At 41.5% G+C, this 18,980-nt stretch overlaps 1 protein-coding gene across 1 annotated transcript in view; it reads left to right on the top strand.

Annotated features, from left to right (window-relative positions):
- Positions 1-7,930: 7,930 nt before the first annotated feature.
- VWA8 (von Willebrand factor A domain containing 8) overlaps positions 7,931-18,980 on the top strand; it is a 427,846-nt gene continuing 416,796 nt past the window's right edge. Inside the window, exon 1 of the mRNA XM_032150771.2 lies at positions 7,931-8,175. Coding sequence (XP_032006662.1) covers positions 8,013-8,175 — 163 coding nt within the window. The 5' untranslated portion in view covers positions 7,931-8,012. The remainder of the gene's footprint in view (positions 8,176-18,980) is intronic.

Genomic DNA, 18,980 nt, shown 5'->3' with positions numbered 1-18,980 from the left:
TTTATATTGTATATATTGTACCATAATTTTTTAAAAATATAAAAACAACTATCTTATATATTAAACACACCAAAGTTAGCTGTGATGACAATAACCAAATGTAACAGCATAACTGTCTTTGTATTATCCATCAACCTCATTATCTACGATTTGTGTTATGAAAGATGGTATTGGTGGGAGTAATGGCGGGCATCACCCGCCTTTGCTAATTTCTCAAGATTTTTTAAGAATGTAGAAAAAAAGAAATTCATTTAAGAAATACTTAATGAGTACTTACTCTACCAGGCAGTGTGTGAGGCACTTTGGATATAGTGCTCAGCCAGACCATCCTTCTGAAACTTAGGCTCCACTGAATGGGAGAGACAATAAAAGATAAACCTGAAGTACTTATAGATTGTGACAAGGGAAATGCTGAGGCATGACACTGAGAAAGAACCAGTTATGGAAGTATTAGGAAAAGCCATTTCATGAAGAGGGAACAGCAAGGATAATAGTACAATAATCCCTGAACTACTTAAGAAAGTGATACTTACATGAAGTTGCAGACTTTGAAGGGTGCCGAGTGAGGGGAATTTCCTCAAGCTTACAGAGTAATGAAATAGGAGACGCCATGTTTCCATCTATAAAATAAGAGGCTAATATTCTATGATAACCAGATCCTTTTTAACAATTATTTTGAGGATAAATACATGGATCAAGGAAAGTAATTCCTAAAATAAATAGACTACTTATTGAAAACTTGAACATGAGTTTTTATCAATTAACTATATATACTATGGCTTGACAATTTTAATGGAATCTTATAGATCATTCTTTTTTAACAAAGGAATTTCTAGGCCAGGTGCAGTGGCTCACTTCTGTAATCCCAGCACTTTGGGAGGCCGAGGCAGGCAGATTACCTGAGATCAGGAGTTTGAGACCAGCCTGGCCAACATAGTGAAGTCTTGTCTCTACTAAAAATACAAAAACTAGCCGGATGTGGTGGCAGACACCTGTAGTCCCAACTGTTCAGGAGGCTGAGGCAGGAGAATTGCTTGAACCCGGGAGGCAGAGGTTGTAGGGAGCTAAGATCGTGCCACTGCATTCCAGCCTGGGTGACAGAGTAAGACTCCATCTAAAAAATAAATAAATAAATAATAAATAAATAAATAAATAAAATAATAATTTCTAAAAAGCCTCTAAATTATCTTCTTGAAAACTCATATGTGGTGAGATGGATTTGTTGTTGTGGTCCTCAGAGCAAACTCAGTATTAGAACAATTGACATAACAGGCATTATAGCAGAATTAAAAGGTGGCTCTGGGAAAATGGGTCCCAGAATGGTGGAGAGCATGAACCAGAGACACCCAGGCCAACTCTGTTCTCCTTTGCTGGCCTTTGCTGATGCAGGAGCGAAGCCAAAGATCCAAAGAGCCCGATATTGTAAATATTTCTTCCTAAATAATAACACAGGACTTGAAAAATTATGTAATGCAAATTATAATGCTATAAGAACTGAGCTTTCCTTGCTAGGTAAGACCATGCCTTGAGTGGACAGTAGTGCTGGAAGCATGTGTTCCCATTAAGGACTTGGTGAGGAGGGCAAGGGAAATATACATGTGTGGCCACCTTGCTTCCACCAAGATTTTTTCTTCTTTGTTAATAAGTTGGGAACTTGATGTAACTTACAGCTATAATCCACAGCCCACCCTATTTTTACATATATAGAGAGATATTATGAAGTGATCAATACCCAGGATACCCATATCTCCCAGTAAAGCAACTCCTACCAAGGCTTCAGTGGTAAGAGATGGCATCAGTCAGAATTCTTGGAATTATGAGCAACAGAAAGCTATGACAAACTTACTTGTATACATTAAGTCAGAATTTATTTACTCATGATGTCCAAAGCAATGTTTCAGATTGGGGTGATTCACAGTTCAAAGTATATCACCAGGACATTTTGTTTCCCTTGGTCTCAATCATTTGTTTAGCCTTTCTCTTGTCTCAGTCAAGCTTTTCTCAAATTAAGGCCAAAATGGCCCTGGCAGTTCTGGACTTATGTGAGGCTACAAGCATCCATAATCTTAGTAAGAAAGAGTCCCTGCACCCATGTCCATCTCTCACAAAGCTTTCTGCTTGGTGCTGGGTCAAGCACTATGAGGCCAAATCACATGCCGAACCTGTGTGCCTGGTGAGGTGGAGTTAGGTGATGGACACCTTCACTTGGTATGCAAGATGCAGGTGTTACTTGCATCAGAGAAGCAGAAGGAGTGGTCTGGCAGGCAAATATGACAGAATATCTAGTAAAGAGAGAAACATAGACATTGCTCCTTTGGAGGTAAAGGGATGGAATACCAATGTGCCCTTTTATACACTTCTTCATATGTAATGAAAAATACTTATCATAGTAATCAAGGCTTCTAGACACCCCCGAAACACTGAATTTACATTTAATGCCCATTCAAAATATTTTAAATTATGGAGTTGCCTAACTTCTAAAGATTGGTTACTCGAATTGTTAACATTTCCTGAATACCTACTGTGTGCCAGGTGTTTTGCTAGACACTTTACATCTGTTATTGAAGCCTCACAACACTCTATTAAGTACTATCATATCTTTTTTTTTTTTTTTTGAGACAGGGTCTCGGCTCTGTTGCCAGGCTGGAGTGCAGTGGAGCAATCTTGGCTCACTGCAACCTCGACTCCTTGGTTCAAGTGATTATCCTGCCTCAGCCTTCCGAGTAGCTGGGATTACAGGCACGTGCCACCATGCCTAGCTAATTTTTGTATTTTGGTAAAGATGGGGTTTCACCATGTTGGCCAGGATGTTCTCGATCTCCTGACCTCATGACCACCCGCCTCGGCCTCCCAAAGTGCTGAATTACAGGCATGACCCACTGAGCCCAGCCATATCTGTTTTACAGATGAAAATATTGAGGTGCAGAAAAGATAGCAATTTGGCTAATGTCATACAACTAGAAGTGATGAAGTATGATTGAAGCCCAGATTTGCCTGGTTCAGAAGCCCATAGTCTTCTTCGTATTTCTTCCTTACTTAAATCTATTTGCTCACATGGATTTGAGCTGCCTAAGTGTGGTGGAGGGAAAAAGTAATGTAAGTTGGCAACCTATTAGAAAGTGTCAATATTCTTAGTATGCAGAAAGCTCTTAAAATTAGTTAGAAAAATATTTTAAAAATACACAAAGGAAAATTAGATAAATAATAACTAAAAACACAAATTACTTATGAAAAAATGTTTATCCTTACTGGTAATCAAAGGGATAAAAATAAAAACACCCATCTGTCTGGTCAGCCCTTTCTCTCTCTCCAAACCAGTCCCCCTAGCCCCTGTCTCCCACCTGTCTTCTCCAGCTCTGCAGCAGGCATGCATCAAATGAAAGAGGCTGGGAATGGTGGCTCGTGCCTGTAATCCCAGCACTTTGGGAGGCAGAGGCAGGGAGATATTTGAGCCCAGGAGTTTAAGACCAGCCTGGGAAACATAGTGAAACCTTGTCACTACCAAAAAACCCACAAAAATTAGCTAGGCATGGTGGTACATGCCTGTAGTCCCAGCTACTAGGGAGGCTGAGGTAGGAGGATCGCATGAGCCCAGGAGGTAGCGGCTGCAATGAGCTGTAATCATGCCACTGCACTCCAGCCTGGGTGACAGAGCCGGATCCTGTCCCAAAAAAATGGAAAAAAGAGCAATAAGAGGTCAGTCTTGGAGTACCAAAGAAACAGTGACTTTCGTTTTTTTTTTGAGACAGAGTTTTACTCTTGTTGCCCAAGTTGGAGTGCAATGGCGCGATCTCAGGTCACTTCAATCTCTGCCTCCTGGGTTCAAACAATTCTCCTGCCTCAGCCTCCTGAGTAGCTGGGATTATAGGTGCACATTACCGCACCCGGCTAATTTTTTTTTTTTTTTTTGAGACGGAGTCTCGCTCTGTCACCCAGGCTGGAGTGCAGTGGCGCAATCTCGGCTCACTGCAAGCTCTGCCTCCCGGGTTCACGCCATTCTCCTGCCTCAGCCTCTCCGAGTAGCTGGGACTACAGGCGCCCGCCACCACGCCCGGCTAATTTTTTTTTTGTATTTTTAGTAGAGACGGGGTTTCACTGTGGTCTCGATCTCCTGACCTCGTGATCCGCCCGCCTCGGCCTCCCAAAGTGCTGGGATTACAAGCGTGAGCCACCGCGCCCGGCCTTAATTTTTTGTATTTTTAGTAGAAATGGGGTTTCTCCATGTTAGCCAGGCTGGTCTCGAACTCCTGACCTCAGGTGATCCACCCGCCTCGACCTCCCAAAGTGCTGGGATTACAGGCGTGAGCCACTACACCTGGCCGTGATTTTCCTTTTTCCCTCCCTCCCTATAAAGAACAGTTGTCCAGCTTCATGACTGAAATGTGTGGCACATGGATGATCTCCTATAGGTATTACTAAAGATGAATATTCTTGGGCCCTTTCAGACCTATTGACTCAGAATCTTTGGGTGCAGGGAGGAACGAAACCCTATAATCTGCATTTTAGTAAGTTCTCCAGGTAATTAGGATGCACACAAAAGTCTGGGAACCACTGGTATGAACCTTTGATTTCTTAGCTGGGGTAGACAGTAGGGAAGAGTGGAGCACCCACCTTTTTTCAGTCAGACATAGCATGGAAGGATTATTAGTTGCATTTTTCATCAAGTTACATTAATGTGGTATGTAAAAAATATTCCTCCCAAACTCTGGAAAGAGCTTGACAGTCAATACTAGCTTTTGGTAGTGTGATTTTCTTTTTTCTTTTTGTTTTGAGACAGAGTCTCACTCTGTTGCCCAGGCTGGAATGCAATGGTGTGATCTCAGCTCACTGCAACCTCTGCTTCCCGGGTTCAAGCGATTCTCCTGCCCCTGCCTCCTGAGTAGCTGGGATTACAGGCACCCATCATCAGGCCTGGCTAATTTTTGTATTTTTAGTAGAGACGGGGTTTTGCCATGTTGGCCAGGCTGGTCTCAACTCCTGACCTCAGGTGATCCACCCATCTTGGCCTCCCAAAGTGCTGGGATTATAGGTGTGAGCCACTGTGCCCGGCTGGTAGCTTATTTTTTAATAAGCATGTGATCAGATATTTTAGTGAGAGTTTGAGAGACTTTACACAGATTGTGATGAACATCTTTTAAAACAAAACACCTTTGGTTCATCTTTAAAAACATTGTGAAGGTCCATTCTTTCCTATTCAGTCTCATTGCCATCAGCACTGTTCATCATTTCAAGTAGAGACTATTTTTACTGCCACGTAGCTAGCACTTGATGCTTCCTGTCTTCCTAATTCAATTCATAGTATGTCACCACCTAAAACAGGGTCAAAAAGTCCAGTAGCTGCCCAGTTTGCTCATCGGATGAAGTCCAACTTCATCCAGCTACTCAAGATTCTTCACTCTGTAACCTTCTCCTCGTGCTCTGCCAACACCTTCTACTACTTTCTAAAGATTAACCTCCTCATCTGGCTTGTCTCATGGCCCTTGTAACTGAACTCTGTCAGGACTCCAAGCCTCTACTTAGGCTCTATACCCCTCTTCTCTGTTTATCCAGTCCTAAATTGCATTCAAAGTTAAGCTCAGGTGCTGCCTTTTCTCAGGCTCAAAGTTTTCCTCCCCATTGTAGCTTTGTCACTCTAAAAACCCTTCACCATTTTTCCATTTCCTGGAGGTTAATGTGCAAACTCCTTCTCTTGGCATACAACATGACCCAGATTCTCTTTCTGGTCTTATTCTTACAAACTGTTGTATATACTTGACCTCTAGACACACTGAATCACTCTCTTGTTCTCAATCATGCCCTGCACGTTCAGCTGTTTCTTTCTCTCTCTCTGTACATGATCTGTCTGCCAGATTTGACTTGTCTCAGCCTGACAAACTCTTGTATAATATATCCTATGTGAATCATTTCAAACACTACCTTCTCTGTGAAGACTTCAGGTGCAGCAATCCACTCCGCAGTATGTTGAATCTAAATCTCTGACACGTGTCTCACTGTACTGCAATTCTTTATTTGTATATTTATCATCAATACCTAATGTGAGCCCATTGAGTCACAGTATCTAGCAGGGTACTGTTTATACAGCAGTTACTCAATAAATATTGTCATTGGGAGGCTGAGGCAGGAGGATCACTTCAGGCCAGGAGCTTGAGACCAGCCTGGGCAACATAACAAGACTCCATTGCTACAAAAACAAAAACACAAAAATTAGCCAGGCACAGTGGTGCATACCTGCAGTTTCAGCTACTAGGGAGGCTGAAGCAGAAGGATCACTCGAGCCCAGGAGTTCGAGGTTGCAATGAGCTATAATACTGCCACTGCACCCCAGCCTGGGCAACAGAGTGAGACTTTGTCTCTAAAAAAATAAAATTAGGCAAAAAATGTTGTTGAATGCTGTAACTTGTGTCGATCTCTCCATTGTCTTAACTCCAAGAGCTCTTAGTGCTTATATCAACCATTTTGCAAAATTGCCTTAGGTTGTTCTCCCATTCTTTCAGGTGTCTACTGAGTTCCAGCGAGATTAAATGGAGACATCTTGACCAAGGTATTCAATTCTTCTAGCCTCAGTTTCTTCATCTGTAAAATGGAGGATAATAATAGTACCTCAAAGCATTTTTATGTGAAATGGGATAATTCATTAAAATCTTGATGCATAGGATGTGCTCAAAGTAGGAAAAGCATTTTATAAACTTACAGTCTAAATTTATGTCTTAGGGTTGCTATGAGGATTAAATGAGAAGATACACATGAAACGATGTCATAATATATTGTGTAACTCCTTATTACCTTTATTTTCACTGTCTCCTCATCTAGGTTAGAAGCCTGGTTCAGCCTGCATTCCTCAAGTCAAGTTCTTCCGCTGGATGCCCAAAGCCGTCCCTACCTAGCCTTGTTTGACTTTTACAGTCTCCACTCTTATCACTCTCTTCTCAGCACTCATCAAAGGGTTAGGCGCAGGGTTAGGCGCAGGGTAGGTGCTATGTATTTAGACAGTGGCAGCTCTAGAATTAGCAAGGTCTTTAGCTGAAAGTGAGGTCTTCTGCCTTCTTTTTGATGTTTGCTTGTGTAACTTGTCTCAAATATTTTGCCTTTGTCAATTCACTGTGACATTTTGGGGATGCAGTCTAATTACATTAGGCTTAATGTGCTTTGTGGTAGGACCATTTCCGATGTTGGAATGTACGAGAGGGTGGCAGTCTTAGCCAGTGTCCTACTTTTTCCTTTACTAAAGACATAAATTATCTTTACATAACTCTTGTATTACAGCATGACTGGAAAAGCGCTTGATCTGGATCCTTTCTGATCAATTTCCATCTATCATTAAGATGTGAATTTTTTCCTTAGAATTTAGGAAGCGGCAATAAAACAGAGAAACAAACAACCACCACCAAAAGGACAAAGGGTAAAGCTTTCACGTACGGTTTGGAAACACTAGTGTGGTTACAATGAATCAAGACAGTTGTGAAAGTTCCCATCATCTTGTGCATGTTTTCTCCATTTCCGAAATCTGAAGCCGAGTACAGGGAAAGCTCCCTATACTTACTGGGCCTTTAACTAAGAAACGAAGACTTGGTGCAAGCATCTGAAGAGTCACACCGACAAATGCTCCTAAAACCCTTGGCATTTCCTGAACTCCTGAGATTCTGTGGGATCGCAGGGAAACGGCGGGTGAAGGCCTGGTGCATCCAGGTGAACAGACAGTCTCAGGGACTGCGAACCGCGCGCCGGAGCCCAGCGCCGCAGCTCGGAGCACCCCCGCGGCGCGGGCCGTCCCGGGACGGTGCCGGCTCTTTGGGCTGGAGCTCCGCAGGCTCTTTCCGCCCGCCTGGGCCATGCAGGGCCGGGCAGGGCCGGGCCGAGTCTACTGAGCCGGCCGCGCCGGGGGGAAGGAGTTTCTGGCGGACTCGGCTAGGTGCCGCTTCCTGTCCCCTTCTCCGCGCTGCCTCACGGTGCCTGCCCGGGACGGAGCTCGACCCCCGGGCCCCCTCGCCGTCCCCGGCAGCGCCCCCGGCCCCATGCAATCCCGGCTCCTACTCCTCGGGGCACCCGGAGGCCACGGCGGCCCGGCCTCGCGGCGCATGCGGCTGCTCCTGCGGCAGGTGGTGCAGCGCAGGCCGGGTGGCAACAGGCAGCGGCCGGAGGTCAGACTGCTGCACGCCGGCTCGGGGGCCGACACAGGTAACTCGGGGTGCGCCCCTGTCCTCCCTGGTGCCCCTGCGCTCCGTGTCGGGCCCCCGCGCGCCCCCGCCCCTCCTCTCTGTTGCTTCGCTGCGCTTGGAAGGACCGTTTGTGGAGCGGGGAGCTGAAAGATCGAGTTCTAGTCCCGACCTCGGCGCTAACTGCTGTGTAACGTGGGGCAAGGCGCTCGCCCTCTCTGTGCCTGATTCTGCAACCCGAGGGGTCTGGACTAAGGTTTCTGATGACCTAGAAGAGTGATTTCTCCTTCCCCTGCCGCTGCCTTTACCCCCAGAATTCTGACTTAGATTATAATACTCGTAGAGGTTAATGCCTCAGCCCTATGGAATTATTGAAAGCTGGATTTGACCTTGCTCTCTGAGCCTCAAGGGCCTGGAAGCCGGTCTGTGTCATGTTCTAGCCAGGGCTTGTGGCGGCTTAGAAGGGAACATTCTCGCCAAAGAACCCATAGTTCACGGTGTTTTAAATGCATCCCCGAGCCTTTCCAAGTTTTACAGGAGTTCTCCTTAAAGTTTCACATAATTCTTAGAGCTGACAGTTACACCTTAATTTAGTTAAAACACTTGCCTCTACAATTGAGGTAATTGAAACCCACAAGGGAAAAGTGATTCGCTGGAAAACACACAACTAATGACTATGCTAGAATCACATGCTTTGATTTCTAAGCTCAGTATTTTTTGGCTGTACTTGAGCTGGTTTTAGGAATTCTTTTTCTTGTGTGTTGGTGGAGTTAGAGTTACTGTGGTGGTTTAGGAAAGGATATCTGTTGTTGCTACCCTTGAATGGTGAAGTGATTCCAGACAAGATTTTGTCAATGTCAGTGCTGCTTGGAATAACAGGTTTTCACTATGAAATTGTAGGTTTCGTTTTCCTCTTGCATTTTCCCCGCAACCCCCAGTTTTCCTTGCTAGGAAATGAGCATATGGGGGGGGCGCGGTGGCTCACGCCTGTAATCCCAATACTTTGGGAGGCTGAGGCGGGCGGATCACGGGGTCAGGAAATCGAGACCATCCTGGCTAACACGGTGAAACCCCGTCTCTACTAAAATAAAAATACAGAAAAATTAGCCGGGCGTGGTGGCAGGCGCCTGTAATTCCAGCTACTCCGGAGGCTGAGGCAGAAGAATGGCGTGAACCCGGGAGGCGGAGCTTGCAGTGAGCGGAGATCGAGCCACTGCACTCCAGCCTGGGCGACAGAGCAAGACTCCATCTCAAAAAAAAAAAAAAAAAAAAGCATATTTAGGTCCCACGCATTTCATTTTATTCATTCAAGACATACACCCGCCCCGTCCTCCACCATAGTGTTGCAATTTCAAATTTTGCTTTTTTTTTTCCCCTTTTTCTCAATTACTGTCATTTCTAGGCTGTTTATTCATTTGTTTTTTACATTTTTTGTGTGTTCTTTATTTGTTTTTTGCTCCTTTGCCCTAGAAGGCAGAGGTCAAAGGTGGAAGTATAGCATAAACTATAGGTTGGGTTTTGGAGTTAAACAATCTGGGTTGGAATCCACTTATGCAGTATCTAACCATGGGTCGTTGAGGGTAGGTTACTTAACTTTGTGTCCTAGTTTTCTTAACTGTAAAAGGATAAGAAGAATATATCTATTATGGTTGTTGTGAGGATTTATTAATTAATATAATCTGTGGCACATATTAATGCTCAATAAAAGTTAGCTTTTTTATTCTTAGTATGTACAGTTTTAGCTATTTGAGAATTATTCTGTTTCCTTGCCTTTAGAAGACATGAAATCAGGTTTGTTTAGATTCAGGACTATCTGGGTAGGCAGATTTAGCAGAGTGAATTGACTTGAACTTTTTAAAAACAATTGTTCTTTGTACATGGACAATACATGTTGATTGTAAAAACACATGTGGGTGTGAGTTTTTAAAGTCTGTATTATATACGTATTGGTAGATAAGTTGTAAATTTCGTTATAGCCAGCAAATCAAAGTATAGGCTTTACTTCAAATGTGAGAGTCATGGACATATTACAGAGAACATATTATCTTCTTTAAATCAGTCATTCACTCTGGCAGGATCAGACCACAAGAGGTATTTTTTGAGGGTGTGAGGACTGTAACTGAATGCAGCTGGGAACCCACCAGAAATCTGGACTCGAGTAAGAGCAACTGTGAGCCAGGTAAATGGACAGCACACTTTTGGCTACTCTGAGGCCTGAGGGTAGGGCTATCAAGATGGAAGTGTCCCATTTTGAATCAGAGATCATGCACCGACAAGTGTAAAACTACAAATAGCAATAGGCCATAATGGATTACGTCTTATGTTGGGAAGATGCTCTCAGCTGCGCTCATACATGTGACCAGTAACTGATTATCTCCTCTCTCTCTAATTGACATTGCTTCCTAATAGTTTGAAAAAAGAAGAACAAAGTTCATAAATAATATATTTAAGTTATATACTGGTGCTATTTCTCCTGGAGTATTTGTTTTATTTATCTATATATTCCTTTGGTGCCTGCCAACACTTTGTACCTAGTAAGCATTCAGTGGCTTATTTTGTGAAAGTTCATACAGAGAAGGAGCAGGAGAGGCTGGAATTGCCTTGTTTGCTCTCAAGAGAGGACCTTTGTTAAGCCTGATAAGCAGAAGGAAAATAGGTCATTTATGTTAAAAACAAAACAAGCAAATAAACTCAACCCAAACCCACTGCTTTTTATCCTTTGCTGTCAGATAGTATAAGTATCTATAATTGTAAATTCTTTATATCTCTTTATACTTCCATTAAAATTACTGCCTCTTGGTTTTAAGAGCAAAGAGGTTAACAAGGTTAACAAGGATATCTACTGCAGAGAGTTTTCAATAAAGATTATTGTGGTGTTTTTACAGATGGAGCCAAGCAAGTTGTTTCAGTGGGACTCTGATGTTAAATGGATTCAAATATACTATAGATCAAATGATAAACCTAGAAACATAACTGCGTAAATATATCATGACATTTTGGTGCTCTCTTTTAACACCATTATTATTAAAGGGATTCACAGTTTTTTCTTTATGACTCTTGTATATGAAGTAAATTTGTTTATAGAAATACTCTAAAATACTTTTACACAGCAATCTATGTTTATTGTAGAAGAGTGATAAATACAGATTCCCTAAAACATAATCCTCCCACCCAAATTTATAATTATCAACTTTTTAGCATTAATCCTATCAGATTACATATATATGTATAATTATTTATTTATTTATTTTTGAGATGGAGTCTTGCTGTGTCATCCAGGCTGGAGTGCAGTGGAGCGGTCTTGGCTTACTGCAACCTCCACCTCCTGGGTTCAAGCGATTCTCCTGCCTCAGCCTCCCAAGTAGCTGAGACTACAGGTGTGCACCACTATATTAGTCTGTTCTCACACTGCTGTAAGGACATGCCAGAGACTGGGTAATTCATGAAGAAAAAGAGGTTTCACGGACTCAACAGTTTCATGTGGCTGGGTAGGCCTCACATTCATGGTGGAAGGCGAAGGAGGAGAAAAGTCATGTCTTACATAACGGCAAGCAAGAGAGCTTGTGTACAGAAACTCCCCTTTATAGAACCATCAGACCTCGTGAGACTTATTCACTACCATGAGAACAGCACAGGAAAAACCTGCCCCCATGATTCAATTACCTTCTACTGGGTCCCTCCCATGACACATGGGGATTATGGGAGCTACAGTTCAAGATAAGATTTGGGTCGGACACAGGCAAACCATATGAGCCACCCCAGCTAATTTTTGTATTTTTGGTAGAGATGGGGTTTCACCATGTTGGCCAGGCTGGTCTCGAACTCCTGACCTCAAGTGATCTGCCCACCTTTGCCTCCCAAAGTGCTGGGATTACAGATTTGAGCCACTGTGCCTGGACGATATGTATATTTCTACAGATACATGTTTTTTTAAAGAAATGGGATCATGTATGTTTTATAATTATTACATCCATTATTGTGAACATATTAACATGGTAATAAATATCATTGTACATGATTGTTTAAAATAGTTATTAAGTTTATATGTTTGTCCATATAATTTATTTTACTAATGTCTCATTCTTGGACATTCACGTTGTCTAAAATATATACATGAATTTTTGTTATTTTAAGGTTATATCCTTGGGCTACAATAGGATTAGATAGAAATAACTTTCAGGAGGGGAAATATAGAACTGTGGCTTCAACTGAGAAATACAGCGTAAAGAGGAAAGAACTATACTGTGGTTTTGGTCTAAGTTTTGTATTTATCAGGTATTGAACCTTGGGAAATTATTAACTACTTTAAACCTGCAGCAGGTTATTTTGACCCTGAGGGTATTCTGACCCCATTGTGTATTCAAGAATTTAACAGAAAGGCTCAGAACAATGGTAAGCTTATAAATGATTAGGCAGATCCGCATTAGGGGCACATAGACTAGTGTGGGAATTGCTGATATATTTAGTTTTCTCTTGGGTCTGTTTAGTATATATAAAAATGATGACACTAACCCAGTAGTTCTCAACCCAAGGTGATTTCTCCCCCTCAGGGGACATTTGGCAATGTCTGGAGATGTTTCTTTTTAGTTGTCAGAACCAGGAGGGAGGGGTGCTACTGGCACCTAGTGGGTAGAGGCCAGTGATGCTGCTAAACAGTCCATGACACACAGGACAGCCCCTCACAACAAAAAATTATCTGGCCCAAAATGTTCATAGTGCCGCTGTTGAAAAACCCTCATGAAACCAACTTCTTTGTCAAAGCTACTGTTAGAAACTTTAGACTCACTAAACTTAACAGAATTTAAGCACAGAACAATTTGTGAATTGGGCAGTCCTCAGAACCAGAATAGGCTCAGAGAGCTCCATTCTGAAACGTGAGCAGGCAGCATTTATGGACAGAAAATGGAAGTGAGGTACGGAAACAGCTTACTTGGCTATAACTCAGTGTTTGCCTTACTTGAACACGGTCTCATCAGTTGGCAGCCTGTGGTTGACCCAAGCTCAGCTGCTCAGATTGGCTAAGACTCATCTATTTGTTACCAAAGTATACCCCTAAGTTCCGGTTTCAGTTAATTTACATACAAAGTTATGTTGCAATTTATTGCATAAGGACTCCAAGTACGGAGGCATCCTTAGACCAAATTTGGTTTAATTTAACAATTTGCCCCTTTGGTTAGCTTCTCAATTTTGACAGATTCACTGAAACTTTGGGTGTTGTTGCCACTCTCTGTCACCAACTTAATGGACTTGGTCTCACTATGGAATTTACAAGCCATGATGTCACGTCAGTTGAATAATTCTTTATGTTCTTGCTGTTCTGGTCAAAGTGAGACCATTGAATGCTCAATGAATGGCTGCATACAAACATTTAAGACTTGAGAGGATATGGTGCACCAGAAGGGCTGTTATGAAGAATCTCAGGAGAATAATAAAGACTGAAGTGTGCTTCTTAACACGAGCCCCTATGAACTGAACCAATCAGAAATCCAGCAAGGTTCAGGCACTATAGACACTTCAATAGTATTTGAGTCTAGTTCAAGTAAACCCACAGTTTACTTGAAGAAAGGCATACATTAGCTTCTTTTGCCTAAATTATGTTACCTGTTGTCTTGTAAGTATTCTTATTCCCCTTTAGAGAGTAAACTACCTCACTTAAATCATTACAAATGGCTTGACTTATAAGCACATTAGTAGGTGGGATGTTTTCAAAGGAGAAAATCATTACAGCTTAAAAACAATACTTAAGAAAATATTTAATTTAAAATTATAATTATTCATTTGTCAAACATTTATTGAATATCTGGTAGGTTTCAGGTATTGGGGATAAAATGATGATTAAAACTTAGGCCTTGCACCAAAAAAAAAAAAGAGTCTTGTAGACTAAACAGTAGTCTTCAAAAATTTTTCTTATTTATCTGCTAGGACGATTTTAAAAATATGTATCCCTTTGAACATTTTAAGGTTAATAGCTAAAGTTTTCCTGGTAAGTTTAAATAGTTGCAAAGGATGATATTTCCAGTATGTTGTAAATATTGGCATTTAAAATAAAAAATATTACAAATTCTGAGTGTATCTTTTAAGTGGAAACAGAATATTCTAGCAATTTAGTACAAATTCTGAGTGTATCTTTTAAGTGGAAATAGAATATCCTATCTCTATTTTGGAAGTAGTTAAAAAGCTCTTCTTTAATTGTTAGAAAATGTCTCTTATCTCCTTGAATTTGTATTTCCATTACAAAAGCATAAATCAGATCCTGTGCTAGCAGAAAGACGAATGGAGTGATCAATTTGTGCTAGAGGAAAAGTTAGGGAAGGTTCAATGGGAAGATGAAGATATTTCAGTAGTAGTTGTGTAGAGGGCAATTGGTGTGAGAGAGATGTGGAAGGCCTTCTAGGCTGAGGAGATAGTATTAGTCACTGAGATAGGAATACAAGAGGTGGAGCTGGTTAGAGGTGGTTGGGCGCACACAATGGACAATATAGAATTCTGTTTCTGTATGTTTGTTGAGTTGTCTCTGGAATATCTAGGTAAAGTGTCCAGTAGGCTACTGGCAGGTATGAACTCAGGAGAGAGATCTGAGCCAAAATAGACATTTAAAGAGTTAGTTGTATATGGTGTTTGAAGAGTACCCTTAACTGAAAAAAAAAAAAAAAAAAAAAAGGTTGTATAGAGGTCAGAGTTGGGACATTGGTATGGATTAAATGACTGAGGAAAGTGTAGTGTGGTAACAGAAGATGGCCAAGAACATCAATGTTTAAGGCAGGGATGGCAGATGCCTGGTCCATATGAATGTCATAACTTTTCCCTTTTGTCTATTGCAGATGTGGCTCATTGATCACCACCCTGTTTCCCAATGAGTCCAATTTCCGTTGTGATTTATTTTTTGGATTTTTTTAGAAGCCTGTTGCTTGATTTCCAAATGTTTGGGGATTTTCCAGTTACCTTTTTGTTACTGATTTCCAGTTTAATTCCACTGTGGTAAGAAAACATAATCTGTATGACTTCCATCCTTTAATTTTATTTTTTTGTTTTTTTTTTTTTCAGATAGAGTTTCAATCTTGTTGCCCAGGCTGGAGTGCAATGGCGCGATCTCGGCTCACTGCAACCTCCGCCTCCCTGGTTCAAGCAATTCTCCTGCTTCAGTCTCCCAAGTAGCTAGGATTACAGGCATGTGCCAGCCACCACGCTCAGCTAATTTTGTATTTTTAGTAGAGATGGGGTTTCACTATGTTGGTCCGGCTGGTCTCGAACTCCTGGCCTCGGGTGATCCACCCACCTCGGCCTCCCAAAGTGCTGGGATTATAGGCACCAGCCACTGTGCCTGGTCTCATCTTTAAATTCCTTGAGACTTGCTTTATGGTCCAGCCTGTAATCTATTTTGGTGAATATTCCATGTGCATTTAAAAAGGATATGCATTCTGATTATGAGGAACCAATTACAATACTAAAAAGTGCTTTATAAAATACAATATTCATTTGATAGGTTGAGAAAATAAAAACATACTTGCAGTAATACTTAAATAAATAATAAATAGAATATGCATTCTGTTGTTGGGTGTAGTGTTCCATAAATGTCATTTAGGCCAAGTGGTTAATAATGTTTTCCAATCTTCTCATTCTTTACGTCTATACTTGGTCTTTGCCAGAAGGCTGAGAAGCAATTATCCTTACCCCGTATCCTTCTTTATTTTTTCCTACTTATTCCATTATTTACCGAGAGAGCTACTTAAAGCTATTAATATCTAGATGTGATTGTGCATTTTTTCTATTTCCACTTTTAGTTCTGTCCGTTTTTACTTCATGTTTATTTCCCAGCTCCCTCCCTGCCAGGTCACCATTATAGGTTTGCTGTGTTCCCCAAAAGGAGGCTTCCTAACACAGTGACCCTCTCTGCTTGCTCTCTTCCCTTGCCCCTTCAGGCCTAGGGGTGGTAATGGCTTTCTGTTATTGCTAGTCCTAGGATACTGCACCATCTTTTTTGGTTTCCGTAAGCTCTGTTATACCTTTGTAAATAGTTCCCTTATTGTACTCTCCTCAGTTACTCAGTTTGAATGTACCGTCTGTCAGAAATGTGAGGTATGAATTTTACTTTTTTAAAAAAATAAATGGACAGCCAATTGTCAAGTTCCCATGAATTTGTATAGTCTGCCCTTTTTCTAGATTATTTATTAGAAGGATGATGTCGGTCAGCCCTAACACTCAGGGAATGTTTGTAATGAGAACCTGTGCCTGAAAACGTTTTTCTTATGTTCAGATTAATTACTCAGTATCATTTTGTCGGAGACCAAATAATTATAGTCTTTTCAGGAAGTGAAATAACATTTGTAAAGACATCTTATTTGAAAATACTGTAACTATAATTCTTTAAACTACTCTGTAATAAAAGCCAGTAGATAATATCACTTATATTTGTAAGCAAGCTTATCTTTTAAAAGAAAAGCTACTGTAGAAAGTAGCTAATTTATAGGTTCTTTCCTGCATTAAAGAAAATAGGGCGAGATGACCAGTCAACCAATAGCTGGCAGTAGCTAAGATTGTACTATATGAGGCACTGCTGACCACCTGTTTTTTGAGGGTGTTAGAACTTAAAGGACCAGATGATCTCAAACATGCATTAGAGATCATCTGGAGGGCTCATTGTAACACAGATTGCTGGATCTTAGGGTTTCTAATTCAGTAGGTCTGGGGTGGTGCCTGAAGATTTATATGACTTACAAGTTCCCAGGTGATGTTGATGCTTTGAGAATCTCTGTGATAGATTGCATGAAGACAAAGAGTTAATTGGACAGGGGAGGAGAAAGGAGGGGTGCATGGGTTATGGAGGAGCTTTGCAGGCTTTTGAATTTTGGTCCTCATCATCTTTTGCCTTGCTTTTTTCTGGCTGCCAGTTTTGGACCTAGCAAGGATGCAGCTTTGTGTGTAGTCCTTATCTTCCTCTCTCAATTTACCACATACCTGTAATAAATTTCTTTATCTATTAAAAACTCTTTTATGGATTTACAAGTTTTCTCATTTGTAAAGTTTCTGTCTCATAGGATTATTCTGACAATGCAAAAAAATACTTAGAAGGTAGTAAGCATTCAACAAATGTTGGCTATTGTTATTAGTACCATGATTTAAGGTCTTAGTGTTCAAGGTATCTTGCTAGCTTTAAACTGGTAGTGCTGAAAGATGAGTTTTGCACGACTACTTTTTTGGAGTGCCTCTGAGCCCTTTCCAAATGAAGTTCTAGATGCAAATGATATCACCATGCCTATTTTGCTGTTAGAGCAAAGCAGAGAGAGATTATTCAGTTTAGTCCTCGGCTTTAGAAGATCACTTGGAAATTAAGGTTACATTAAAAAATAGAACTCTGTAGAACTTACTGAAAATTTTGCCTGCTTTTGCTTATTTCATGTAGGAATTCTTGGCTTTTATTTTTTATTTATTTGAGACGGAGTGTCGCACCGTTGCCCAGGCTGGAGTGCAGTGGCGTAATCTTGGCTTGCTGCAACCTCCGCCTCCTGGCTTCAAGCGATTCTCCTGCCTCAGCCTCCCAAGTAGCTGGGATTACAGGCACGTACCACCACGCCCAGCTAATTTTTGTATTTTTAGTAGAGACGGGGTTTTATTGTGTTGGTCAGGCTGGTCTCTAACTCCTGACCTCAAGTGATCCGCCTGCCTTGGCCTCCCAAAGTGCTAGGATTACAGGCATGAGCCACCGCACCTGGGCAGTTCTTGGCATTTATGCCACTGGGGCTTTATTCCTTTTATGCACCTAGAAATATTGAAGTTTGAGGATATGTTGCTGGATAATTTGAAATTGTATGTAGTAAAAATAAGGGTGTACAAAGATATGTAAAAAGGTTGAGGATGTGTGTTAAAGATAACACTCTGGGCTGGGTGTGGAGGCTCACATCTGTAATCCCAGCACTTTGGGAGGCCGAGGTGGGCGGATCACTTGAGGTCAGGAGTTCAAGACTAGCCTGGCCAACATGGTGAAACCTCATCTCTACTAAAAATGCAAAAATTATCCGGATGTGGTGGCACATGCCTGTAATCCCAGCTGCTCAGGAGGCTGAGGCAGGAGAATCACTTGAACCCAGGGGGCGGAAGTTGCGGTGAGCCAAGATCACATCACTGCACTCCAGCCTGGGCGGCAGAATAAGAGTCCATCTTAAAAAAAAAAAAAAAAAAAAGGCTGAGTGTGGTGGCTCACGCCTGTAATCCCAGCACTTTGGGAGGCCAAGGCAGGCAGATCACGAGGTCAGGAGATCGAGATCATCCTGGCTAACATGGTGAAACCCCATCTCTACTAAAAATACAAAAAGCTAGCCGGGCATGGTGGCGGGCACCTGTAATCCCAGCTACTCTGGAGGCTGAGGCAGGAGAATGGCATGAACCCGGGAGGCGGAGCTTGCAGTGAGCTGAGCTTGCACCACTGCACTCCAGCCTAGGTGACAGAGTGAGACTTTGTCTCAAAAAAAAAAAAAAAAAGATTTTACTCTATGGATACTTTAAATGATCTTAAACAAAATACATTCTTCTGTGTTGCTTTTGCCTATATTAGTGTTGCTATTCATGAAATAAAGCTTGTTGATGTATTTTATCATGCTTTTTGTTTGTTTGCTAACATAGCATTTAAAATGTGAATTTCACTGATGCCTCACTTCTCCTTTATACATATATACTTCGGATAGAAGTTTTAGAGCATAGTGCTTGACATATAGACGGCTGTGTAGTACATTTCTGTAACATCCCTCTCTGTAGGTCAGGACAAGCATTGTTGCATAGTCTTTGGTTTTCTCGTTTGTCTCTTATAATTATTTCATTTTTAAAATCTCTTTT

The sequence above is a fragment of the Hylobates moloch genome, unplaced genomic scaffold, assembly GCF_009828535.3.
Source record: "Hylobates moloch isolate HMO894 unplaced genomic scaffold, HMol_V3 SCAFFOLD_4, whole genome shotgun sequence".
Classification (NCBI taxonomy): Eukaryota; Metazoa; Chordata; class Mammalia; order Primates; family Hylobatidae; genus Hylobates; species Hylobates moloch.
Note: the sequence above shows the minus strand (reverse complement) of the source record. Positions and strands in the feature narration are given on the sequence as shown.